Here is a 23,098-nt window from a genome sequence, read left to right as displayed (position 1 = left end):
GCAGTACATATGCTTCAAGTTCTACATCGAATACATCGAATCAAATAACCGATACTTGCCTGTTGACGACAAAATTTCGCTCACCTGGTCGTATTCCATGCGTTGATTGTTTGCTACAGAACCCCGACTTGATCCTTCAGAATTCGATTTCGAGGTTCTCAACTTTTCCGAACATGCAGTGGCTTTTTCTCTTTCTCGACTCTCATCCTCTCTCATCGTTCCTTGCATCGTTGCCTGTTTTGTGTATTCCCAGTTTGATCCGAATTTCGTGATAATCGCAGAAATCGATTATTATCGCTGCATTCTGGTTAGTGTACCATACTTTGGTCGGATCAACATTATTTTGCCAAAACATACTTAAATCGGTGCAGGGAAGTAGGATTGTTGTGAACGCCGCGTCGACTAGCTATATCTTCGGCTTGCGCTGTCTTCCGTCTACAACATTAATTTTTCTTATAATGTCCGCGTCGAACTCCAAACTGTTCCAGCCAATACGCGTCGGGAGAATGCCATTGGACCACCGAATTATTTACGCTCCCCAGACTCGTTACAAAGCCACTAGGAATGGACATGTGCCTCTGCTTCCTATCGTCAAAGATTATTATTCCCAGCGTGCCAGTATGCCGGGAACACTCATAATCACCGAAGCGGTCCTCGTCTCAGACAAAGCCGGAGGCAAGACGCACCTACCTGGAATCTGGAGCCAAGACCAAATTGATGCATGGAGAGTGGTAAGTCTACGCAACCTCGTGTCTTACATATGTGTGTAACAGCTTACGTCGTGACGCCGACGCGACTCTTTGGTCTTTACTAGGTCGCAAGCGAAATTCATGCCGGAGGATGCTTTGCATTCATGCAAATCTGGGCCCTTGGGCGTGCGGCAGAATACGAGGACCCCGGTGTCGAAGACACCTCCAAGCCCTTTGAATATGTTTCGTCTTCAGACGTGCAGCTCTTTGGTCTGAAAGACAAACCTCCACGACCCTTGACACTTTCAGAAATCAAAGAATACATTTCTGATTTTGGTAAAGCAGCATCCAATGCAGTTCATGGAGCTGGATTCGATGGCGTCGAGGTCCACGCGGCGAACGGCTATCTGTGCGACCAGTTTACGCAAGATGTCGCTAACAGACGCACGGACGAATACGGTGGAAGTATCGAAGGCAGGTGCAAGTTCGTAATAGACGTGATGCATGAAGTGGCAAAGGCGGTGGGCGAGGATCGGGTCGCTGTGAGGCTGAGCCCTTGGAGTCTGTTCCAGAGTAAGAACGCAATGCGCTGCCCCGCATCAGACGATTTCTCATATCCTTTGTTGACGAAGATATGCGTATGGCCGATCCAATTCCAACATTCAGCTACTTAGTGACCAAGCTCAAAGAGAGCCTGCCGGGCATTGCCTACCTTCACGTAGTTGAACCGCGAATAAATGGGTCCAAGACTGAACGTGCAGAAAACATCGTGCAAACAGACTCAAACGACTTTTTGCGGCAGATCTGGCACCCAAAGCCGCTTATTTCGGCTGGCGGTTATACCAGAGAAACCGCGATGCAGGTAGCGAATGAAAAGGAGGACTTAATTGCGTTTGGGAGGTATTTCATCTCGAATGTAAGCTGCCTCTCTCCGCGCCGTTCGTAATGAATGCTCATGTCAACGTCCTTATGCAGCCTGATCTTCCATCTAGGATTATCCATAACCATCCTTTGGCTCCATATGATAGGGACACCTTCTACATTCGCGGAGATGATAGTGGACGAGGATATACGGATTATGCATTTTACACCCCCGATGCCCAAGGTGGTCTGACTACCAAGGAGGCTTTAGCAAAGCTGGTCTATGACGTTTAAACGTACTAAATGATGGTCAATAGGCATCACAGGCAATGTTGATTTTATTCCATCGAAGCGTTCAGCGTTACATTTGACCTGCTATGAACATCGTAATGCCTGATCATACGATTTTCAGTCACGAATCACCATTCATCGGCTAGCCTTGCGTTCTTCGTTCCTGAAGAGATCGAGAGCCACAAAGAGCCTCCTCGGACGACGCGCTTGTCTTCGCCGTGCACTACGTCTTCGGAAACCTCCACAATATTATCCGATCCAGAGGAACGTACCTTCGGAAACCCACCACTATGGACTTCAGAAGTTTTTTGTGATAATCCCGATACATGTACGAACGGGATATCAATATGCATCACGAGCTGCAATTGTGTGTCCTCCGCTGGTTATAATCTCTCACTTCAAGAATTTGTTTGATTTTGCACCATGTGCGCCGTTGTAGGTACCTGTACATTTGTTGCCCCAGAATGAAATTGATATATACTGTTTAGGAGAAAGGATATCCAACGATATAAATGCCGCATGTACGCGGGAATCCTTTCAATGAACGAGCAATATTCGCTCGGGGCTGCAGTCCTGGGATCACGACTCCGTCCAGAGCATAAATCATGCCCAAAACCTGGCAGGATTCGCACAGCTTGGGTGCTGAATACCCAACTGGGATTGAAGAAGTTGCAGCATGATATTCATCAAGACATTGGTAGCTGACATTAGCCCATACTTAAACAGGCTTTTGTTCTCGACTTACGACACTCATTTTAGTACCTGTACATTGTGACGGAAATTTCATGAGGACAAATGTTTGAATCACAGAAGCCAGCTTATCTTGATCTGTTTTGGTGGGTGCATGACGAAGTGGAGGCAGCATGCACTGAGTTTAACACTACACAGAGATACTCATTTAGAGAGGGGTGAGATAGAAATGGCAGATCGAGAAGGTTCGTGTGTCGTCAATTAACCTAATTATGTATATAAGGCCAGCTTCATTCCAATTTTGGACATTCTCAAGGAGAATGTTTGCATACCATCATGTTGCTTTGTTTTCACCTCATACTGGTACGGTACGCAATATTTTAGAATGGTTTATGAAATGAACAGTTTACAGAAACGACGCCCAAGAGGCCTGAAAGGGGCTGAAGCCTCCAATTTTACTCTAGAGTTTATTGTTCCTGCAGGTCCGTAGGATAGTAAATGTCCCTTGGCGGGAAGTTCTTATTGATTTACAGTGGAGGTTCTGTGGAAGTCAAGGGGAAATTCACTTTCCCAAAGTTCCTCAACAAGTTCGAAATCTTGAACTTAGACTGGCACATAATAATCAGGTCAAATATGTTGTTTACCTGGATGAAACTTACTATCAATATTTTAGGTCGACTTAGCTAACATTGCTCCATAAAGCATGGAAAAGTATAAAACACAGCAGAAACAGCACGGTGCTCAGTACTCAGTACTTACAAATCGGGGGACATATCCAAGGGATATCCGTCAGGATTGATGAGATCGGGATTGCGATCACTCAAAGTCGCTTTCATACAGAGGACACGCAATGGGCGACATTCGTTCCCAATTGCAGAGCTCCATCCTGGTACCTGAGAGCAAATTCTGTCACGCATGAGCGCTTTCAGATGTCTAATCTCGAGTTCGTCCGAGTCATGGGGCCACCTGAAAGCCGGATTCATTGCCCACATAGGAACAATTCGAGCGCCCTCCCAGTCAATGACTGCCATGATTTTTGTGGGATCGACTGGGGATACGAGAACGTTGTGTGTAGAGTAGTCGACGTGCTCTATACTTAGGCGCGAAGCCTCCCATTTTATGCTTGATTCTAGATCTTCGGAGACACGTATGAGATCCAGCACAGAATTAATACGTGAGGAGGCGTCGGGCTGTGGCGACAGAGAGAGTCGGTATGCAAGTTCCTGACGTGCGGTAGCTTCAAGCCATTCCTTTGCAGTGTTAAAGGGGCCACATTTAGCCCTATCAGGAGGAGCTATAGCATAGTGATTCTTGCTCGGAAGAAAAGTCATTGGCCCGACCGCAAATTGCCCTTCAGGGCATTCGTACAAACTTCCAATCTGATTGAAAGTTTGGAGCATGAGTTGAGACCATAGATCTGCCAAAGACAGAGCAAGCTGTTCACGCTGGGTCGTCGTTAAGGTATGCCATACCTGGTCAACATTTAGACCTTCAACCTGCTTGATTCTGATAAAATTACTGGACCACATTGCATTAAGGACTTACGTATTCCATGACCAACCACGTACCGCCAACATGGCGGTCAGCATCCGCGTCATAACCATGTATCGTGGGGATAGGAATCGTTGAATGATCTTTCAGGTAACGCATAGTCGCGATCTAACGAGAAAGTGAGTATTATGCATATTTAAACGTGGCAAAAAGCCTCCCGCGAACCTCTGATGGCATTTTAGAAGGAGAAGAAAGTCCGCTTCCGCTGTCTCGTCTTCTTGAATATATAGATTCAACGCGAACAAGTTTTTTGCCACTACGAGACATTTGCGCAATGAAAGTCTTGAAAGATATCGTAGTTAGAAAAAGAAGGAAACAATCAGCACGAAGGACCATGGAGTAAGTACCAAATGATGGCTGCCTGTACAAACTCAACGTTAACATTAACAACTTCAAGCTTTGTGAATACAACACAGGAGAGAAATAGTCGTACCTTGTACATGACTCTCAAAAGATTCGCATTTTTCTGCTAGTAAAGTCTCAACGCGCTCCCTAAGAACAAATGCGTCTATGAAAATAGACATTTTAGAGGAGCACTAGAGGCAATGGAAGGCCATAGCGCGATGAAGTTCAACGGTCATAACGAACCTTGAGACGCCCGGCCTTGTTCTTGCCGGGTGGCGGCATTTCAAGCTTAGTGGGAGTCGAAAATGGGGTACAGCAATGAACCGACATTTTTCCGGCTTATTCTGACATTCAACAATTGAACAAACCTTTCCCAGACGCTTTCACGTCATGATCAATGTTTGAAGGTCCCAAGTACTCATTGATCTCGATAAACTTTCACTATAATCACACATTGTAATAGCCCTCGGAACGTGTAGGAACGTGTAGAAGTCCAACTGTTTCCAATTGTTTGCTCTACAAACATCCATCCGAGACCGTCGCAAAGTGTCATATCCGCTTCCTGTATACGTTCCAAGCCAGTTCCAAGTTCATATACATACTAGGACTGCTATGTACGTAAGTACTAGCCTTCCCCCACGTTGTGCGAATCTGCGATAAACTAAGCACTAAATACCGCTATGAACATTACTCGCAATTAATGCACTCACCCCGAAAAATTGGAAGCGCAATCTCCTGTTTCCTGAGCTGTGCTTTGGGCAGTAACTAGTGTTGTCCTATGAATTTCAAACCTGTAAAGAAATAACTCTGGAAAGGAAGAGAAGTATGGAGGTATATTTCGACAAATAATATCACTTGGACTCCAAATCAAACTTTGACTTATGACTTGCACTGGATTCTCCGTTTTGACTTTCCACTTTCACAAATAAGTGAGCTTTCATTTGTAGCTGACTACAATTGAGGTCAAAATTTCCTTCATCGATTGGTTCAAAATGAGATTTATGTTTGACAAATACAATATTCTTCTTCAAAGCCCCATATGACTAAGAAGGGTTGAGCTTGCCACCATGCACTACCAACTTTTGTACCTGCCATGTAATCACATCTTCGGTGGGATATGAATGATTAGTTCCAGCATCTATTGATGTCATTTTCTGAACTATTTGTACTTATTGTTTATCATTTTGTGTTGTGTAGAATACTTATTTGTGCACTATTGATTTCATTATTTTGAGCCCCGTACGTTTGATCCAAGATGTGACATGCATGAAAATGTAGTTTGATTTATCTAGAAATAACCTGGATATATGGTCCGTACATATGCCAAAGCATTAGTCCATAGATCTACAATTTGTCCAAGTTCTGAACCTCGAGGGATATGTCTTAGAGCCATGTTAAGCGCATCTAGCTGCTCAGACGTCAACAAGTCGGAAGGAGGGTCAACAACGACCTCGTTCAAATTAGGAGGTGGTCCATGTCGTCCCAGCCATGTGCTCGTACCATCTTCATGAGCATAATTCTTGCGAAGTGAACGCAACAAGACTTCATCCTCCAAACCCTCCCAATCAATCCCAAAAACCTCTAGCTCTTCATCCGACATTGCAAACTGATCCAATGCCTCACCTCGGAAGCCTTGAACAAACATATCAAAGCCAAATCTATCTTCTGGAGAGCGACTTGGACCATTATTCTCGCGGACCCGATGGCTATTCCAGGACTCGGCCCAGAACGCAAGAGAATCATTGATTTGGCGAAGAAAAAGGTGGTGAATGAGCCAAATATGGTTAATATTTTGAACGTCAAGGTCGTGGTGAACTTCAAGGGCTGTAAAGGCATCATGCCAATGCTGGGAGACATAATGTGATACATCAACCCATAAACGCTCAATTCTGACGTTATGAACTGAACTGAAAAGAAAGTAAGCCTAGAGAACAAAAAGAAAAATTTTGTCTCACCGTCCCCAAATGTAGGAACCCCGTCCAGTGCCTCGAACATGCTCCATAAAAGCAGCTACCCATATATTCTCAACACCATGATCGCCTCGAACACGCGAAGGGATTCCATATCTTTCAGCAGCAGATAGAAAAAGAGAAAGGACCGTAGGTGATCGGTTATTATCATGAGCTCTCATGCCAGTTATCAAACGTGAATATCCATCAATGAAGCCATGAATAACTATACCCCATCGTATAAGTCCTGTGAACAAGAGCCATTGGTCAACTACAAAAAGAGCTATATAAACACTTACGATGGTGCCCATCATGGTGCCACAACGAGTTGGGGCCTGGCACTTCATATTGACGCCGCCGTATACGGATACGGTCAAATACTCGATGTATAGGATCGATTCGGATAAGAGATAGTCGAACACGCTCATAAGGTACAATGTGACCGAGACGGCGCAACATTCCTTGAAGCATACGGATTCCAGCCCTCGCATAATGTGAACGCAATGCTTTCACCACCCTATCTAAATCTTCGTCTGACAAGTTTGAAAGGTAACTAGAGGAAGAGGAGGAGGAAGCAATCAAGGCAGCTGCATCCCGCACATCGTCAGGCAACTCTTGTGGTAGCATTCCATCCTGGTCGAGGACTGGATCATTCTCTGAGTCGGTGTGCTCTGAATGAACTTCACTTGGTGGAAATGGATTAATGCCAGGCTGCGCAATCCCATAATCCAACAAAGCTTGTCGTACAGTTTGACGAGCAACTCCAAGATATTCGGCTATCCCGCTTGTAGTGCGTTGAGTATATGCCCACTCCAGAAATTCTCTGTTGATTATGATGCGAGGACGCCCTTGTCCACCACTATGATCATGGTGTATCAGTGCGACTCGACCTAGATGCGAGTTGTCAAGCTGACGGCTATACATGGTCCGTACATCAGCAAGCATGGCTTGAAGGTTCGTCCGAAGCATCTGCCACTCTGAATTTTCATTGAAAATACTCTCTTGCTATCGAAAATTGGGGTTGATGCATTGTTTATGAAATGAACAAAAGGACTTACAGTATCGACTATGGAAGCAAATGTTTCAATATCATCTCCTAGACGTTGGAGAAGAAAGGTATCGGCATCCTGTGTGTAGGCGGTTGTCACTGCTGACTCAAACTGGCGATAATTTGTACGAAGTTCATTGACAACTTCATTCACAGGAGTCGTAGTATTTGTTGCATCACATAAGGCATCCTTGGATATACTGAGAAGTACTGAAATGCTAAGCAAGAAAAGCAAAAGAAGTTTACACTGGCGCATTGCACGGAGTTTGCACTGAGATTGGTTGGATGCTGTAAGATATTTGTTACCTAACTGGTCAAAGCGTAAATTTACGACATAAGTAGCTTAGTACAGAATTGAACCGGACGTTCTGTATTTTCTTAGCTTGAGAGAAAATTCATAAACGAGAAGCAGCAGACCCGGTGTGGCTCTAAGAATGTTGATTTTCCATACTCTAGCTATTTCATCGGTCTAAGATTTTGGAAATTTACAATCCGAATTGGCCGATACAATCATGTGAGCATTGGCGTTGGTTTTGAATCGGATTCTCCTTCCTTCTCTCTGTACTCAGTCCTAATGGAGGGGCAGGACTTGTCTGCCTATTTTTCTTGGGAGACGTCTGGATTGACTTCAGAACCGTCCTACTTTCTTGACCAATCTTCTTCCATGCAAGTCCCTAGTTAGTGATTTCAAACCGCCTCCATTGCTCTGCAACTCACTTCGAGAATTTCAGAAATTTCTTTGCATCTGGGGATGGTGAGAAATATCTTCAGCTCTGTAGAAGAGCTGTATTCCATCTACAACATTAGCGTGTTGCCGTCCTCTCTTTTCCATCGGAATGGAGTGATTACCTTAGCAAGATCCAGCGTCATTCAAGTCCTACAGAATTGGCTTATACTCGGTTCTACTACATATATTCCTGCTCATTATCGCTCTGCATTTCAAGACAGCGAGTTTGAAACCTACCTTGCTACCACAATGTCGCCTGAACTTCGAAGTATCCCTCTGAATTGTACCAAAGGCTTTCGCATGCTTGGACCACTATTCGAATCAATGATAAACGCTTCATTTAATACCCCATCTACAGTGGAGACAGAGCTATTTGCCTTAAAACCAAGTGATCGTTCTGTGAACGACTTCCTTACATCCGATACCCGTGCAGCCTTTCAACCAATGGACCATCCTAATCATCACTTCGTTCTCATTCTGGTCAATTCTATCCATGGTCTTCCAATCCACCCTCTTTTACCAAGCTACATAACTCCGAGTCTGAGATATTGCAGCCCCAGACATCGGAAACGAGTAAATCCATATTCAATCCCACCTCGCCCTAGTCCAGATGCTACTTCCGAGTCTTCATTGCCATGTTCGCAAACTTCTCCACCCCGCTTTCCTTCACCGGTGCTCGGTGCACCCTCAATGCTACATGCCGGTCCAGACAATATTGGTATCGATCATCTTTCTGATGGCGCTTCGCCTGTGACAGATGACCACTCAGCGAACGATGGGGATCTTGTTCCAGACGGCGCCTTTGCTGATGTTGCCGCTGCTTGCCATCAGTTAGGTTTCATTTTAGAGTCTGTCAAATATCAGCGCCGTCAAGGAAGAGGGGTTTCCTTCCTGAATATGCTCAACAATTGGACTGCAACATCAAATTTCATAGTTGCCTTAGGTTATGATAGAAATGGAGGCCTAGAGAGCCAGAAGGTTACATTCAAAGACGGCCCACAATCGTTTGCAGACCTACTGGTAAACAAATTGGGATGGGAAATTCGTGGGTACCAGAAGAAAAGGACCTTATTCCAATGGGCGGAGGAGGCGACTTTAAGAAAGAAATGGAGCTTGACGAAGTCTCAGAGTGAGTGTTCTATCGGCTATGTCGGTTTTAGTTGCTTAGTTTTGTCAAGTAGACACTGAAGCTTTTAGGACATGGATGCGGATGTGCTACATTTGGCATGATCCTGGTTTCGTTAGAACTCACAGCAGACTCGATTCCAATGCAGACGACGAAAAGGAACGTGAGGCGGCTTTGCTGCGACAGGATCACTTATCCACTCACCGCCATGAAATCAATCGTAATCTCATCCAGAAGTAGTTCATATCCACACATTTACCCTCATTTACCAGCAATTGTCTCCTCCAGCAGTTCTTATCCACGCATTTACCCTCATTTACCAGCAATCTTCTCCTCCAGCAGTTCGTATCCACGCATTTACCCTCATTTACCAGCAATCGTCTCCTCCAGCAGTTCGTATCCACACGTTTACCCTCATTTACCAGCAATCGTCTCCTCCAGCAGTTCGTATTCGTGCACTTACCCTCGTTTACCAGCAGTTCGTATCCACGCATTTACCCTCATTTACCAGCAATCGTCTCCTCCAGCAGTTCGTATCCACGCATTTACCCTCGTTTACCAGCAATCGTCTCCTCCAGCAGTTCGTATCCACGCATTTACCCTCATTTACCAGCAATCGTCTCCTCCAGCAGTTCATATTCATGCGCTTACCCTCGTTTACCAGCAGTTCGTATCCACGCATTTACCCTCATTTACCAGCAATCGTCTCCTCCAGCAGTTCGTATCCACACATTTACCCTCGTTTACCAGCAATCGTCTCCTCCAGCAGTTCGTATTCACGCGCTTACCCTCTTGTATTCATGTGCTTACCCTTGTTTACCAGCGATCATCTCCTCCAGCAGTCCGTATTTACCCATTTACCCTCATTTACTAGCAATCGTCTCCTCCAGTAGTTCGTATTCACACATTTACCAGCAATTGTCTCCCCCAGCAGTTCATACTCCTGCAATCCACATTCTTTTCTAAAGACTCGTTAACCTCAGAAGTAATTTATACCCATACAACGATGATCTCTACAAACAAATACTCCCTATGCCTTACCGATTTGACTTTCCTGGTACTCAACCAGTAATCATTGAACGCTCCTTATGTATATACAACGTTAATGAAATGTGTCATACTTCGCCTTGGTCGTCTATCCTTCCATGTCCTGCTGTTGGTGCTGATATCAAACTAAGCGCGAGCGATTGGGCCATGCCCGCCACAAGTCCATTTCAAGATTGGCATTCTGAATTTGATTCTACGTTATGGTTGGCAAGTACAGCAGTTTTACCTGTTACAAGTCCCCTGTAACGTTCTGGGAAGCGTGGGCTTCAGAAGAAACTGCATATGAAAAGTGCTAGTTGTAAGGTACGCAAACAGCCTATGAATGTAGTGCATTCCAGGATTACTGTAGAAGGCGTACCTGAAATACTGGACTGTTATATTAGAGAATATGCGAGAGGTGGATTTCCATCATGGAGACAAGTTCAATAACGGGAAATACGGGATCCAGAATTCGAATGGTCTACTTCTTTTCTTCCTTCTTTACATCTTTATCCTCCTTCTCTTCAATCAAAGATGCTTCTGCAGGGGCACCACCTCTTAGAGCAGCATTTGTCTTCTGAGTAGCTTCGAACTCTTTCTTAAATTCAGGAGCATTTTAAATTCTGTAAGACGTCGAGATAAGATCCAGAACCCCGCCTACCAACTTTCTGAGTTAGCAAATCAGATAGCAAGCGTCTCCGACGTCGGTGGGGTTTCAGAGTACTCAGCAGCAACCTTCCAAACCCATGATGGATCGGATCCAATGTTGGGTTGCAGACGCATGTCGGCAGAAACTAGGTTAATCAATGGAAATGACAACCCTCTTCGATACACGAAAAAAAGTCACGCACCGGAGTAATTTGTGCAGACCTTCTAAGTTTTGTCGCATCTCATTACACGTCTCATTACAAGTCAAACCTTCTTCGTCTCTTTGTGTACTAGAAGACGAACATCTCCAGTACCTCTTTCTTTCCACTCGGACGAAGCAGCGTCAAATTGGAACAATTTAGCGCGCCTGATCATGGAGAGATTTCAGCCAATGGACACAATTTATTGCATGACCTATCTCCGTCTCCATTTCATTGCTACCATCTTCGACCACATACAGCCTTGTATTCTCCAAAGACTCCGAAACCTACCCATCCCCATCCTCGAGATCATCAAACACCTCCCTCCCAGTCTCATACGACGATATCGACACCGCATACGACGAGTCTGAGCCCGAAGAATCCGAGCTAGAACCTGAACCACTCGAACACCTCTTTGAACGTAACGGCTGTTGATCTGGATAGACAAGTCGTGGTGGAGAGTTGGGAGGAATAGGTGGAATGGACCAAGGAGGGTCGAGAGCAGGGGGAGCAAGACTCAGGTAGGGAGAGAATACGAGATAGGACGAGGAGGCGATGAAGTTCCAGTAGAAAGATTCGAAGGAGGTGGGGAAGGGATAGAATCAGCTCCAGTAGATCCAATAATGGCGATAGCGCCGGAATCAGTAAACCCATCAATCATTTCTTGGCCTTTTCCCTTCACATCTCTCTTAGATGTAATTGTAGGTACTGCAAGCGAAGATGCTGTTCTTGGAGATTGATGCTGCGGGTTGTGTTGACGAGGAAGTTCAATGCTAGCTCCTTAGGAACTTGCCGTAGACATGCTGGAGCCCATCTGAGATCCTTTGGGTGAAGTTTGTTGAGATTGAGGAGGCGGCTGCAAGTGCGACTGCGGTAACATCGGTGACGGTGTTTGACTGGAATTCTTCAACGCACTTTGTAGAGGTAGCACCACCTGTCCAGGGTTATACCGCATGTGTTCATTCTGGGCGTTTCCTGGTATTCGGGTTTGGGTGTTATTGACGACCGGGATGTCAGCCAGAGGTGCTAACGCAGGCGTCGTCGGTCCAAGATCCAAATGAGACGTATCACGTACACTGCGTGTGGGTCGTCTAGATATCGCAGCTAAAGCACTACCAGAATGAGGTCTACCTGTAGATGGAGCTTTCTCCGTATCTGTGGAATTAGTCAAAATCAACGCAGAAAAGAGCGAAAGATATCTCTTCTTACATTGAGATAGAACATGACCCCGTTTTTCTAGCTTCTCTGCCCTCTCCCTCTCCATCTGTTCCTTCAAATCCTCGAGATCAATACCTCTGGGCGCTCTGACATCCTCCAACGCGATACTTGTCGGCTGTTTCCTCTTCGAGAATGACATATTCGCGCCTTCTTCTTCCTCTTCTCGAACTCGCAGCCCAATACCCAGACCAGAACCCGCTCCTATATTTTCTTTCTCTTTCTCTACTTTGCCCCATCCCTCTCTGTTCACCTTCGCCACGTCTTCCACGATGGACATCAAGCTAGTACCACCGCTCGGTTCTGCAGGTCTTCCATGGCCATTGGTACTACCGCCTACAGGCGGCGCACTAGATCTCCGATCGGATTTCGTATTCGAGGACTGATTTTTTGTCTGTTTTGTAGTTGTCGTCGACGTTGACATCGACGAACTAGTAGGTGCACTAGTGGCGTTTCGGATAGACGAGGTTCTCAATACAGAAACCGACATCGATTTTTTTGGCGCGTCACCTGCTGGTGGAGCTCGAGGTGGTTTCGAAGGAAGAGGTGAGGAAGATGAGGGAGGAGAAGGCGATGATGATGTTGCTGAAGAAACCGGCAACGATCTCCGCTTATCCGATTTTCGCCGCTTCGCACTGGTCTTTTTTGTGAGCGCAGAGTTTTCCTCCTCCTTCGTCTCCATTGCTGACGCTTCACGTTGGTGCTGCTCGTGTGGTCCCTGCCCTTCGACCCACTCCTCTGCTCTCGACCTCGGTCTCGGCACATTTCGACTCCGTACACTAAGTTCCCCATAATCCCCACTCGCGCTTCTTCTACGTTGTGCAAGTTCAGCAGGAGGTACATTGTTGGAGGGAGTACGTCCTCGAGGACCAGAACCTGGTCCAACGCCCGGCGATTTCTTGAGTTTCTTCCCATTCCCAGCGTCCGTCGTCGTCCCAACACATGAAGTTCTTGAAGGAGATGTAGGCGTACGTATAATTGTCGAGGTAGAATTTGTGGAACGAGTACTAGGCGTATGAGCCTCACTCATCATTCATCCTCGTATGCTTTACGCCGTTGGCATCGCGGGAGTAGAAGAAGAAGAGGGAAAGAATGGAGGGGAAGATACGACGCTCCGGTCTTCCTCTTTATACCCTTCATCGTGGAAGATACCACCTATCGCTTTCTTGCCGTCCTTGCCACCCTTCGCATTTCGTGTGAACAGCCCGCGCAGACTGCCGAAAAATCCACTAGCAGAAGCTGAACCGGAAGCAAAAGAGTTGCGGTTGGAAACTGGAATAAGGGTATGTTTCGTATTTGGATTGGGAGTAAGAGCGTTCACAGGGTTTTTGATAGGACTATTTGGTGGATGTAGGGATAACTTCGAAGTCGACCTGACGACGTTCGAGTCGGGATCCAGATCCATATCATCGCGTTTTGATTTCTTTGTACCCTAGGAAAGGTCGTTGGCGCGAATATCTTCTGCATCGGAATAAACACATCCGTTGCTTTCTTCGTTGCCGTCCAAAGCATCAGCATCAGCCTTTCTTTCCTCGTCGCCTTCATCGACAATCCTAGATCCTCCTCCATAATCCTACGCGGTAAATCGCGTCTTCTATAGCGGTGGAAAATTGTTATCGTCGCGTCCAAGTCAAGTGTGGGTAAAACATTCAAGGGTTCCTGTATCAAAAGGAGCTGGAGGAATATGCGAAGACCTAAAATCGTGGTCGCGCGTTGGAGCTCGAGGTGGTTTCAAAGGAAGAGGGGAGGAAGATGAGGGAGGAGAAGGCGATGATGACGTCTTTTGGGTAGCACGCGTCTAATCTCGGAATTTTCCGCTCGATAGGCTAGCGCTCTTTAGCCAATGGAGCGGAAAATTCCGAAGTTGAACGGAAATATTGCCGGAATTGCCGCGGCCTCCCTCCTCTCAACAACCATCTTTGGTACCGTAACGCTACCACCAGTCCTCCACTCGTTATCATGGGAAGGTCAAAACCTACGGGAAAGGCTGCTCGGGCGGCCGTTGCTTGGCTCAAGGACAAAACAGGCGTATTTGTATCTCAAAAATCAACCAAAAAATCACCAAAATCAGCTTCCTCTCCTCGCACTCCCAGTATCCTTCCAACGCAGCCGGAGCCTTTCACCGTTCCGACTGACTTTGTGAAGGATGGAAAAAAACTGGCATTCTCAGAGACCAGGGACCGATATCTTCCAGCCATCTTCGAGGTCCCCTTTCACTCACGCATTCCAGAAGAGCTTCGACCAGAGATCAACCGTATCCTAGTGATCCCATGGCCAATCAACGACCGGGCTTACAACAAGTTCTATTTCCACTATGTGAAAGAGAATGTCAAAATTCCAGGAGGTCGGAGTGCTACGATTCCGGCGTTAGGTGCGTCGTTTGTGGTATCTAATAGTCCGGAACTGATTATTATGCTAGGGTGGGGAAAACTTGTATCGGGAGATATCCTATTTTTCCGCGATATTCATGGGGCGGGAGACGATAAAGACGATTCTTTCGAAGCGTATGCTTACCAACCGTGCGCAAATTTTGTCCATCGTTGTGCGCCGCTTATTGGTTTATTCTAGTGGAAAGCACTCCGATCTATCTAAAATACTTGATCAACTACGGGACGAAACATTAGGTAGCCGCGATGAAAGGACTCGTACTGGAAGTACAAAATTTGAAGAGTGTGGAAACCGAGCCGTTCCGGTGGGAGGAGAGGGGAGCTGCTTCAGTGTTGGCTTTGGTCATCAAAAACCTCGAAATCTAGCTGGACCATCTGTAGGAGGCAAAGTGCGTGGAGAGATATCCCAGAAGGAAAAGGAGCACTTGCAAATCCGTCAGAATATAGTCACTGTTCGTGATCTTTGTTTTACATTTCCAACTGATATAATTTTGCATCCAGAGATGTGTTCGTGCTGGTGTGGATATCTTCAAGCAAATACTTCCCCAAGAATACAAGATTCTCGAACAGACTTGTGAACTTCACAATGTTCCACGTGTTGGAACTGATGACAACGTCTGTTTCACGGGCGTACAAACAAATATTGCGCGGCCTAAATCAGAAGAAACTGGTAAGTTGATGGATCGCTCCAAATTCGCTGCCTCCAATGATATGGCTATAGACGTAGGCTGCATTGAAGAAATGTTATTCTTTGGTGGCATTCATTTTGACCAGTGGGACTCCGAGGGCAGTTATACACAGATTATCTCTAACCCGGACATTCCCACCGATGATGGTTGGGAGGGAGGACGTTTCCATCTTGTTGAGTTTGGGGTATTTGTTGAGCTGAATGGACCAACCATGGTGACATTTACTGGTCTCCGACTGCATGGCGGTACACCTCCGTTGGCACCGACTGGTGTAGAGATCCCACCCTGGGCATATCGCTGGGTGGTTGTGTTATATCCTCAGGCTGCCCTTCTGGATGGTCGGGTCAGCATGAATATATCCGTTGACTCAAATGGTATCCCGATGCAACTAACCCCAGAGATGCGCGATGTGACTGCTAGGGCCAGCAAAAGGTATGTTTGGGTTATCCATATCATATAGTATTGACGATTCGTCACAGTTTTGACTCGGACTCAGACTCAAAATTGGACTATGAACCCCCTGAGTATAATCTTTCAAATATATGGTCTATCTCTTGAGCTTACATGCGCCGTAGCGCTCTGGTTGATGGCACCTTAACCTCTGCAAATGAAATAAACTTCATTGATGATGGTGCTCTTATTGTGCCTCCTCAAGCCAGAATTGACTTTTTGGCCCGGTCTTTCTTTTTACACACTTTGTATCACCAGAAACGTATATGCCCCGGAATGTGTGGCAACTTTGAACGATATCGTCAAGACTGGTATATCCAAGACCCGGAAAACATGATCAAATATTGGGCCCGCCCATGGCTGCTTGCTCCAGATAGTTCACCTTGGAGCGAGCCATCGGTAGACGTTGGTAGGTCAAGCGCCATATGCATTTAAGTATATCTTCATGGTTTGCCGTTTCTAGATCCACAGCTCCTTAACCACCGTCAGAAAGCACATCTTCAATGGATAGAGCACTGCAATAAACGAAAACAAATCATTCCGTCTGCTTCTCGCAGCTATAAACTTTCTCCGATTGGTAAGCACATATTCTGAACATATACTACTCAAACGTCTTATTGCTTTGTAGCAATACCTTTACCACGACATATTGCGCTGCCACCAAAAACCAGAAAGGTCATTCTTGCTGCACAAAAGGCATCTCATAAGAAGGCTCTCGCAAAGTCAAGAAAAGGAAGGAAAAGTAAGAATGTGCACCGGACCAGTGCTTGTACGTGGTATTGATCTCATTTATTTATCGCGGCTCATCATCGATTCCAAATCAGTTGAAATCATCGGTGCGGCCCACCAGGCTCCACAAGTACTCAACTTCGATCCTGTCAAGCAGATGAACAATATGAAGAAACGAAAACGACAAAGCCTCAGTGAAAACGGTAAGTATTTTTGATCTCACATTTCAATAATAAAACAATTTCTTCATTTTAGAGGACCCTTCCTCAGAGGTGGAGGATGAATGTTTTGAGGTCGAACGCTTTGTTTCTCATCGTTTGAGTACCAAACCCAAGGTAATATGCATTTGTATATCATTTTATTTTGTTAACGAAGACCATAGCAGGCCGGTTATGAGTATCTTGTAAAATGGAAGAATTATCTCAAAGAGGAGTGGATTCATGAGTCACAAATCGAGTATGTTTCCTTCAACTTAATGCTTCTCATGCTGCAATCTTGATCTATTATTAGCAAAGGACCTATGTTTGACAAGTACTGTAAAAGAGCTTTCGCCGTTTCTGTTGATGGTAAGTCGCCATTGTATCGTTCGTCATGCCTTTCTAATAAACAAGTCCAGTACCCTCACCAGTAGCAATAGGTGGGCCAAACCAAGCATACTACATTTATTTAGGATCTGTAGCCTGATATGTCCCCTAGATCTTGATTCTCCTGCGGATAATAATTCTATTAATGCCAGTACCTCTGCAGAAAATCATCCAGCCGGTAACGTTAACTTTACTGAGATTTGCCTAACCACTGAACCATTATCTCAAGGCAACTCTGGATTGCAATTGCTAAACAAAAACTCCAATCACCCCAGTATGTTATTGCACAATGGCTAAAATAAAGCTAATCTTGTCGTAGCTTTTCAAATTCCGTTCTTGAATCAAGTTTCCATAGACTCGCTTCTATACGTCATTGACATCCTGGATGGTGGTATTGCAGGTCTACTTCTGGATCGCAGCCCCAGTATGCATGAACTATTTCTCCAAGTTGAGAAACTTCATTTAGCTATTGAAAAAGCTCCTCTGGAGACTAGCACTATGCGATTAGCAGCTGGCGCTTGGCCTCTAATCGCACAATTGGAAACTAACTCCAGAGTCCACGATGCTAGTGCACTTCTGCTTCATCATACCATCATGCTCACTCATTATCGTCTTCATGAATGGGTTTGCAGGTCTATTGATGTTAGCCTGGATTATCCATCGACGTCATGGTGGAACGGACTTCTTTGCCTTATTGAAACTGCGGTGCAAGAAGGGGTACCTGGAACCAAATACAACTTCGATTCTTCCCACTTCCTTCCTCAAATAAACCCCCCTCGGACTTTCCAGTGGACGGTTGAACGTCCACAACGGATACGTGGAAGCCAACGTTTGTTGAAAACAGACGTCTGTTCAGCAGTTGTGTTCCATTGGCTCAATTTCCCTGCTGATGGTCGTCATTCTATCCGTTCATTCTTTCTAAATACGCTACTGGCTTTAACAAAGAATCCCAGTATTCTTTTACTAGACGCCGTTTGGCATGCATACAACTTCCCTTCCCAATTACGCCATTTTCCCTCACCTTCAAGAAACTCCCTCCCTTCAGGAAGAGATAAGAAGCGATTTATCTCTGATATTAGCTGCCACCCAATTCTGGGAAATACTCGCTCTGAAGAGACTCAGCAACTTTTGGAGCGTTTACGAACCACACATTTCCGCTTCATCAACCTTTCGCCATCGAGTCGTGAAGCACTAGAGACCACCATCCCATCCACTAGTTCTTCAATTGGACCGTATCCGGCTGCTACGGGTATGACGCAAGATGAACGCTATAACAAGTTCCGCGATTGTCTTATCGAGATCGCTCAGGTGGTGCCTACTAATCACGCCGCTGAGCCTTTGAACGCGCTTCAGATTCATGTTCTCAATAATCTAGATCGCAATTGTCCCTTTCGTGAGCTGGCCACTTCTCGACTCAAAGTCCAACAGGCCGACGGCCTTTTTGATCACCATCGAATCAGCACCCGTGAGGGTATATTTAGTGGTCTCATCTTTCGGGGCATCCTATTCAATACCCCTGCTCTTTGGGAGTTAGACAACGGAGGCTTTTTTGATTCATGGGAGGCATGGAAGCAGTTTGTCCTTCGTCATGAGCAGAAAGGAGATGATTATTTCTGCAACAAGTCCGCATTTGGTCGGACCAATGGACGCTCACATCACAACGCTCATCGGTTTTGGATTGCCAGTGCTAAACTACACGCAAAACTGCAAGAGCCCGGCATAACGTTCACCCAAATCATTGACTATATTGCTAATACCAAAGGCGACGACTCAAAATCTCTATTTGTAACCTTTGGCGTTCTCTCTGCATATCTCTTTGCCGTAGATTTGGTCTATGCTGGACGTATTCCACATCCTTCCTTGCAAGAGATTGCCGCCATAATCCCGAAACTCGACAAAGGCGCTTTACATGGGCTTCTCAATCTTGGCTTTGCTTCCAGCAGCTCTGAAGTAGAGGTTGTCCCCGCCTTCATTATGCTTTTTCATCGTCTAGATTGTGATCGGAAGCTGTCACCAATTAAGAAGCAGATTGGGTTCGATTTTTTTATGTTGGAACATTCCTTGTGCAAATTAAGTCGGGACCAGTGGCTTGAACGATATTAGGTCGTATTCTTTATACAGATATTGCGAGCAGTATACACATATTATAGCATTGTCAAAACGGGGTTGTATATAGATTAAATTATGGTATAATCCCCAATTGCTTCAAGAATCTGCAGGAGCAGCCAGTTATGAATGGCTTGATAAGCAGTAGCGGGCTCGGATTGTGGAGAATAATTGGCATTCAGAAGTCGAATAAGATAAGAAGCAGGAATGCGCATTTCGCGCAGGCAAGTACGGAAGGAGCAAGTTCCATGCCGCAGATACTCTTGTCGTAAAGACGCGGAGTGCTCCTCTCCAGGCCCATATTGAGCATCGTCGTCTTCAACTAGATAAACCTATGAATAAAATTATTATTTGCCCATTTGCACAAAAGGTACGAAGTACATACCTCCAGCTTGAGATAATCCAGAATACGCCGAGGAACACCCGATATTGCCCAAGCAAATGAACGCAGCCGGAATGTGCTTTCTGAGATATCCTCTAGCTTTACAACCGAGCTGAAACGATCCTTGGCGGAGTTGAGTAAGGTTGGGCAAGGCGTTCCTAATCCCAGTAAGAAGTCTTCAAACCATGCATCAAACACAAACTCTCCCCCAAAGACTACCCGATATGCATTTTGAAGAACCGTATTTGTTGAAGCCGTAGTCTGATTGAAATAACGTATTGGAAGCGAATTCAAATCCTTAATCATCGTCTTTGATAGATGCATAACAAATTCATAGGAACCTCCTGCAAAGCTGCGGGAAATCTATGACGCAATAATTAAGTGTGTGTTCTCCCACAACGATAAGACTTGCCTGTGGTAAGGTATAGTGGTTTTTGCAGGAAAGTCTGAATCCCTTTATAAAAGCCTGGAAGTATGGATGATTTATTTCAGCCGGGCCAATAATGGCATTGTGAAGCATATGATGGGCAATAGAGTTGTGCATTTCTTTTGTACGATTGGTCAGAGCGGAAGTCTGTATGGCATTTCCTGAATGAGATCAAGACGGAATGTCAAATATCAAGCTGCACCTCCATGTTATGATACGTGGCAAAATGTGCTTGAAATCTATTCAAATTAGAGTCGTTGTCGTATGGCGTTGAAAGCCAGTCGTCTATAGTTGCACCGAGTTCCGGGAAAAGATCCATGACTGCAGTCCTATTTAGACACTCAAACTGGCAGTCTGAGAGAAAATACACTAGCAGAAGCGGATTGAGCTTCTCTGGAAGGTAACCGTTAACCAGGGCTAGGGCCACGGTTGCACCAAATAGTCCCAAATCCCGACGTTTGGTCTCAGATATGGGTGTTGTAGAGGACATGGGGACGGTTGAGAGGGTATAATAACAGTCGATAAGTGGTGTGCATAGTTCTTCAAACCGTTTTTCAAAGTATTTCTGGAAGAGGAGAAGCAATACGCTTCGTTCAAAGCCACCACCTGAAGTCACCCATACCTCTTCTCCAGAAGCATCGATGTCAGTCCTAAGTAAAGGATAAGGATGATCTTTGAAAGATACAAAGAACAATATACGCACTTGACAAAATGTCGTGAGTTTGAAAACAACAAGGTCCAATCATCATCTTCCAAAGCCTTTTCCATTATTTTCTCCAACTCCGATACTTGAGCTTCGAAATCCACCCCTTTCACAAAGACCCCTGGTATATCATTTCCGTGAGTAGCTTGATAGGCGGTATTAATGGCATTGATGATATACGACTTCCGCGATGGCTCAGTAAACTCAGGAAGAGCTTCGAGCCGTGGAAGAGGGCTCCAGGCTGTAGACCACAATAGCTGAGTTGACGATACCTACCAGAATTGAGACCGGTAACAACATCTACAGTGAAAATTACAACTGACTGTTAGGCTGGCATTGAAACGAGGACTTCGACGAAGGACTACTGCAGTCGAACTTGTACTGCGACCTATAACAATGGAAGTTCCACTTCGGTATAAATGCAATGAGTCAAACAACTAACCATCGGAATCGTTTTCCCTTGGAAGCGTTAACATTTGAGCAATAACTCGAGTATCCTGTAAATTGTAAACATGAATTCCAATAACCATTTGGGAAACTAACCGCATCGTCTTCATGATGTTCAGAGCAAGCTAGCTCCAGTTCTTCCTCATCGAGCGCTTGATAACCCACATCTACGTTAGCATCGAAGTCCCTTTTCAACAACCCATATATTCGATGAGGCAGGCAGAAGTGCACTCTTTCAGCATCTTCAGAACCTAAATGAAGACGATGGAGATTCACTGTACGAGCAACTTGATTGGACCGGAGGACTATAAATTGAAAATCAGACTAAAATATATCTAGCTCCTGTGAAGGACGCACTGGTACAAAGCAAGAAACGATTATCTTCAGTAACCGCATATTTTGGAATTGCATACTTTCTGACATCATCGAGTAAATCCTGAAGCGTCATAGTAGGTGTGACAATTCCAGGGGTAAGACGAGGGGTGCGAGCGTTGTTGTTTGGATTACCCCTACCAACATAAGCAAGGGGCTGAATAGCAAGGCGCTCGTGGTCTTGGAAAATTGAGTCTGAAGCCATTGGTGGAAAAACAAACCCGCAGCTGAGAAGTCGTTCTTTGAGGTTTTGTAATAACTGGAGCAAGGATGTACTAGTAGGAAGGGCATCAAATTGGTAGACGAGGTCAAGTGATTGAAGAATTGTTCTGAAAGCATCATTGTGTTGGAGATAACGATAAATACTGTCTGGCAGTCCAATTGCAGAATTCTATAGAAGGGAAGTTTGAGTTTACAGAACTGGCAAGCCTCAGCATACACACCTTACGATCATCCACCGAAGGAAACCCAGGGTAAATCAGAATATCTAGTCGAACCACTGGAACACCACTCTGATCTATGAGGATACAATCTTCGATTTTCCGAGGTCCAGGTCCCTTCAGCAATGGGGGCTTCTTAGCCTTGCTGCGAGTTCTTGTGGAGCCTGCAGAGCGGCTAGCAGCAGCATGAGCACGTCTATCATTGTTGGCACGATTGATTGTGGTAATGCTAGGGAAGGCTGTGACCGTCCGAGGATGCCCTTGCCCTTCCGATGATGCAACAACCCGTCCCAGCATTGTATGAACACCAGAGTATGGAGTTATTGGAGGTGCAGGAGCTGTAGAAGGACCAGGCTGGATGCTAGAGTACGGAGTTATTGGAGGTGCAGAAGCAATAGGAGGACTGGGCTGGACGCCAGAGTGCGGAATGATTAGAGGAGTAGGGATAAAGGAATTTGGCTGAGATATTGAGGGGTTCATGGGTGAAGAAGGATCGGGTTGATTAAAAGAATACAACGATGGCACTGCCCGATTGGAAGAAATCCCAGCAAAAGAAGCAGGAGCCATGACCCCCGACATGGTCGATGAAGCAGATGTAACAGCTCCCGGCACAGTAGTGCTACCGCTAGGCTGACTTGGGGAGATGCTGCTTGCTCCGCCATGATGAGTAACGGCTGCAGTTGGATCCAAGGTGATGACACCAGGTGACGGAGGCTGAGTAGAATGCGCAGAAACTTGTGATTGCTGAAAAAGCTGTGCAAGGAGGCCGGGGTGACTTCGGAGGAAGGCCTCAACTTGACCTGGATCAAGTCCGGACATGTTTCTACAAAAGTGGTCAAATTCGGATGAAGATATGGGTTGGATTCCAACAGAAACTCACCGATGGCAAGAGGATGAGGATGTGGCAATATGATGGAAAATGATACAAAAACAAAACAAATGCGAAGAGGAAGCAGAAAGAACGACCAGATGGGAGGAAAAACACTTCTTCTGGAAGGGCAAACCATACGTCTAAC

At 45.6% G+C, this 23,098-nt stretch overlaps 10 protein-coding genes across 10 annotated transcripts; 4 read left to right on the top strand and 6 right to left on the bottom strand.

The window, feature by feature from the left end:
• Positions 1-458: 458 nt before the first annotated feature.
• C8R40DRAFT_1163334 (uncharacterized protein) lies at positions 459-1,844 on the top strand (the record flags this gene model as incomplete). The annotated part of the gene is made up of 4 exons (XM_046230359.1): positions 459-731; positions 815-1,262; positions 1,322-1,605; positions 1,665-1,844. The coding sequence occupies 4 exons, from the start codon at positions 459-461 to the stop codon at positions 1,842-1,844; spliced, it is 1,185 nt and encodes a 394-aa protein (XP_046081003.1).
• A 1,442-nt stretch (positions 1,845-3,286) lies between these two features.
• On the bottom strand, positions 3,287-4,349 carry C8R40DRAFT_1176228 (uncharacterized protein; the record flags this gene model as incomplete). The annotated part of the gene is made up of 3 exons (XM_046232474.1): positions 3,287-4,003; positions 4,077-4,190; positions 4,248-4,349. 3 exons carry the CDS (start codon positions 4,347-4,349, stop codon positions 3,287-3,289), a joined length of 933 nt encoding a protein of 310 aa, XP_046081002.1.
• A 1,366-nt stretch (positions 4,350-5,715) lies between these two features.
• C8R40DRAFT_1058168 (uncharacterized protein) lies at positions 5,716-7,680 on the bottom strand (the record flags this gene model as incomplete). Its single annotated transcript, XM_046225190.1, has 4 exons — positions 5,716-6,334; positions 6,672-7,199; positions 7,299-7,381; positions 7,435-7,680. The coding sequence occupies 4 exons, from the start codon at positions 7,678-7,680 to the stop codon at positions 5,716-5,718; spliced, it is 1,476 nt and encodes a 491-aa protein (XP_046081001.1).
• A 158-nt stretch (positions 7,681-7,838) lies between these two features.
• On the top strand, positions 7,839-9,697 carry C8R40DRAFT_1128724 (uncharacterized protein). The gene is made up of 3 exons (XM_046229110.1): positions 7,839-8,101; positions 8,156-9,280; positions 9,333-9,697. The coding sequence occupies exons 1-3, from the start codon at positions 7,999-8,001 to the stop codon at positions 9,515-9,517; spliced, it is 1,413 nt and encodes a 470-aa protein (XP_046081000.1). The 5' UTR covers positions 7,839-7,998; the 3' UTR covers positions 9,518-9,697.
• Positions 9,698-10,984: 1,287 nt separating this feature from the next.
• Positions 10,985-11,604, bottom strand: C8R40DRAFT_1258680 (Ran binding domain-containing protein; the record flags this gene model as incomplete). The annotated part of the gene is made up of 3 exons (XM_046233799.1): positions 11,222-11,604; positions 11,138-11,192; positions 10,985-11,097 (listed from the first exon to the last, which is right to left on the bottom strand). The coding sequence occupies exons 1-3, from the start codon at positions 11,324-11,326 to the stop codon at positions 10,985-10,987; spliced, it is 273 nt and encodes a 90-aa protein (XP_046080999.1). The 5' UTR covers positions 11,327-11,604.
• Positions 11,605-11,622: 18 nt separating this feature from the next.
• On the bottom strand, positions 11,623-13,541 carry C8R40DRAFT_709256 (uncharacterized protein). Its single transcript, XM_046235937.1, has 2 exons — positions 12,361-13,541; positions 11,623-12,294 (listed from the first exon to the last, which is right to left on the bottom strand). Exons 1-2 carry the CDS (start codon positions 13,397-13,399, stop codon positions 11,933-11,935), a joined length of 1,401 nt encoding a protein of 466 aa, XP_046080998.1. The 5' UTR covers positions 13,400-13,541; the 3' UTR covers positions 11,623-11,932.
• Positions 13,542-14,223: 682 nt separating this feature from the next.
• Positions 14,224-17,635, top strand: C8R40DRAFT_709171 (uncharacterized protein). The gene is made up of 17 exons (XM_046235936.1): positions 14,224-14,737; positions 14,786-14,885; positions 14,935-15,205; positions 15,255-15,423; positions 15,481-15,874; positions 15,922-15,966; positions 16,018-16,301; positions 16,356-16,469; positions 16,521-16,661; positions 16,717-16,824; positions 16,892-16,956; positions 17,004-17,077; positions 17,132-17,187; positions 17,238-17,258; positions 17,318-17,379; positions 17,435-17,479; positions 17,525-17,635. Exons 1-16 carry the CDS (start codon positions 14,326-14,328, stop codon positions 17,456-17,458), a joined length of 2,340 nt encoding a protein of 779 aa, XP_046080997.1. The 5' UTR covers positions 14,224-14,325; the 3' UTR covers positions 17,459-17,479; positions 17,525-17,635.
• Positions 17,636-18,456: 821 nt separating this feature from the next.
• C8R40DRAFT_1058138 (uncharacterized protein) lies at positions 18,457-19,308 on the top strand (the record flags this gene model as incomplete). Its single annotated transcript, XM_046225188.1, has 1 exon — positions 18,457-19,308. The coding sequence occupies one exon, from the start codon at positions 18,457-18,459 to the stop codon at positions 19,306-19,308; it is 852 nt and encodes a 283-aa protein (XP_046080996.1).
• Positions 19,309-19,345: 37 nt separating this feature from the next.
• On the bottom strand, positions 19,346-20,416 carry C8R40DRAFT_709325 (uncharacterized protein). Its single transcript, XM_046235938.1, has 4 exons — positions 20,329-20,416; positions 20,106-20,269; positions 19,697-20,056; positions 19,346-19,643 (listed from the first exon to the last, which is right to left on the bottom strand). Exons 2-4 carry the CDS (start codon positions 20,235-20,237, stop codon positions 19,383-19,385), a joined length of 753 nt encoding a protein of 250 aa, XP_046080995.1. The 5' UTR covers positions 20,238-20,269; positions 20,329-20,416; the 3' UTR covers positions 19,346-19,382.
• Positions 19,809-22,262, bottom strand: C8R40DRAFT_708958 (uncharacterized protein). Its single transcript, XM_046235935.1, has 8 exons — positions 22,091-22,262; positions 21,628-21,971; positions 21,367-21,575; positions 21,266-21,320; positions 21,147-21,211; positions 20,824-21,095; positions 20,106-20,770; positions 19,809-20,056 (listed from the first exon to the last, which is right to left on the bottom strand). Exons 2-7 carry the CDS (start codon positions 21,845-21,847, stop codon positions 20,305-20,307), a joined length of 1,287 nt encoding a protein of 428 aa, XP_046080994.1. The 5' UTR covers positions 21,848-21,971; positions 22,091-22,262; the 3' UTR covers positions 19,809-20,056; positions 20,106-20,304.
• Positions 22,263-23,098: the final 836 nt, after the last annotated feature.

The sequence above is a fragment of the Lentinula edodes genome, assembly GCF_021015755.1.
Source record: "Lentinula edodes strain Le(Bin) 0899 ss11 chromosome Unknown C8R40scaffold_50, whole genome shotgun sequence".
Classification (NCBI taxonomy): Eukaryota; Fungi; Basidiomycota; class Agaricomycetes; order Agaricales; family Omphalotaceae; genus Lentinula; species Lentinula edodes.
Note: the sequence above shows the minus strand (reverse complement) of the source record. Positions and strands in the feature narration are given on the sequence as shown.

Coding starts and splice junctions, on each gene's coding strand:
- C8R40DRAFT_1128724 (XM_046229110.1), top strand. CDS start 7,999: ATGGAGGGGCAGGACTTGTCTGCCTATTTTTCTTGGGAGACGTCTGGA. Junction 8,102..8,155: donor TTCTTCCATGCAAGTCCCTA/GTTAGTGATTTC, acceptor CGAGAATTTCAG/AAATTTCTTTGCATCTGGGG. Junction 9,281..9,332: donor GAGCTTGACGAAGTCTCAGA/GTGAGTGTTCTA, acceptor TTTGTCAAGTAG/ACACTGAAGCTTTTAGGACA.
- C8R40DRAFT_709256 (XM_046235937.1), bottom strand. CDS start 13,399: ATGATGAGTGAGGCTCATACGCCTAGTACTCGTTCCACAAATTCTACC. Junction 12,295..12,360: donor GGGTCATGTTCTATCTCAAT/GTAAGAAGAGAT, acceptor ATACGGAGAAAG/CTCCATCTACAGGTAGACCT.
- C8R40DRAFT_709171 (XM_046235936.1), top strand. CDS start 14,326: ATGGGAAGGTCAAAACCTACGGGAAAGGCTGCTCGGGCGGCCGTTGCT. Junction 16,302..16,355: donor CGAGCCATCGGTAGACGTTG/GTAGGTCAAGCG, acceptor TGCCGTTTCTAG/ATCCACAGCTCCTTAACCAC. Junction 16,957..17,003: donor GTTTGAGTACCAAACCCAAG/GTAATATGCATT, acceptor CGAAGACCATAG/CAGGCCGGTTATGAGTATCT.
- C8R40DRAFT_709325 (XM_046235938.1), bottom strand. CDS start 20,237: ATGCACAACTCTATTGCCCATCATATGCTTCACAATGCCATTATTGGC. Junction 20,057..20,105: donor ACCACTATACCTTACCACAG/GCAAGTCTTATC, acceptor ATTGCGTCATAG/ATTTCCCGCAGCTTTGCAGG. Junction 19,644..19,696: donor TGGATTATCTCAAGCTGGAG/GTATGTACTTCG, acceptor TTTTATTCATAG/GTTTATCTAGTTGAAGACGA.
- C8R40DRAFT_708958 (XM_046235935.1), bottom strand. CDS start 21,847: ATGGCTTCAGACTCAATTTTCCAAGACCACGAGCGCCTTGCTATTCAG. Junction 21,576..21,627: donor TCGTTTCTTGCTTTGTACCA/GTGCGTCCTTCA, acceptor TTCAATTTATAG/TCCTCCGGTCCAATCAAGTT. Junction 21,321..21,366: donor AACATCATGAAGACGATGCG/GTTAGTTTCCCA, acceptor TACAATTTACAG/GATACTCGAGTTATTGCTCA.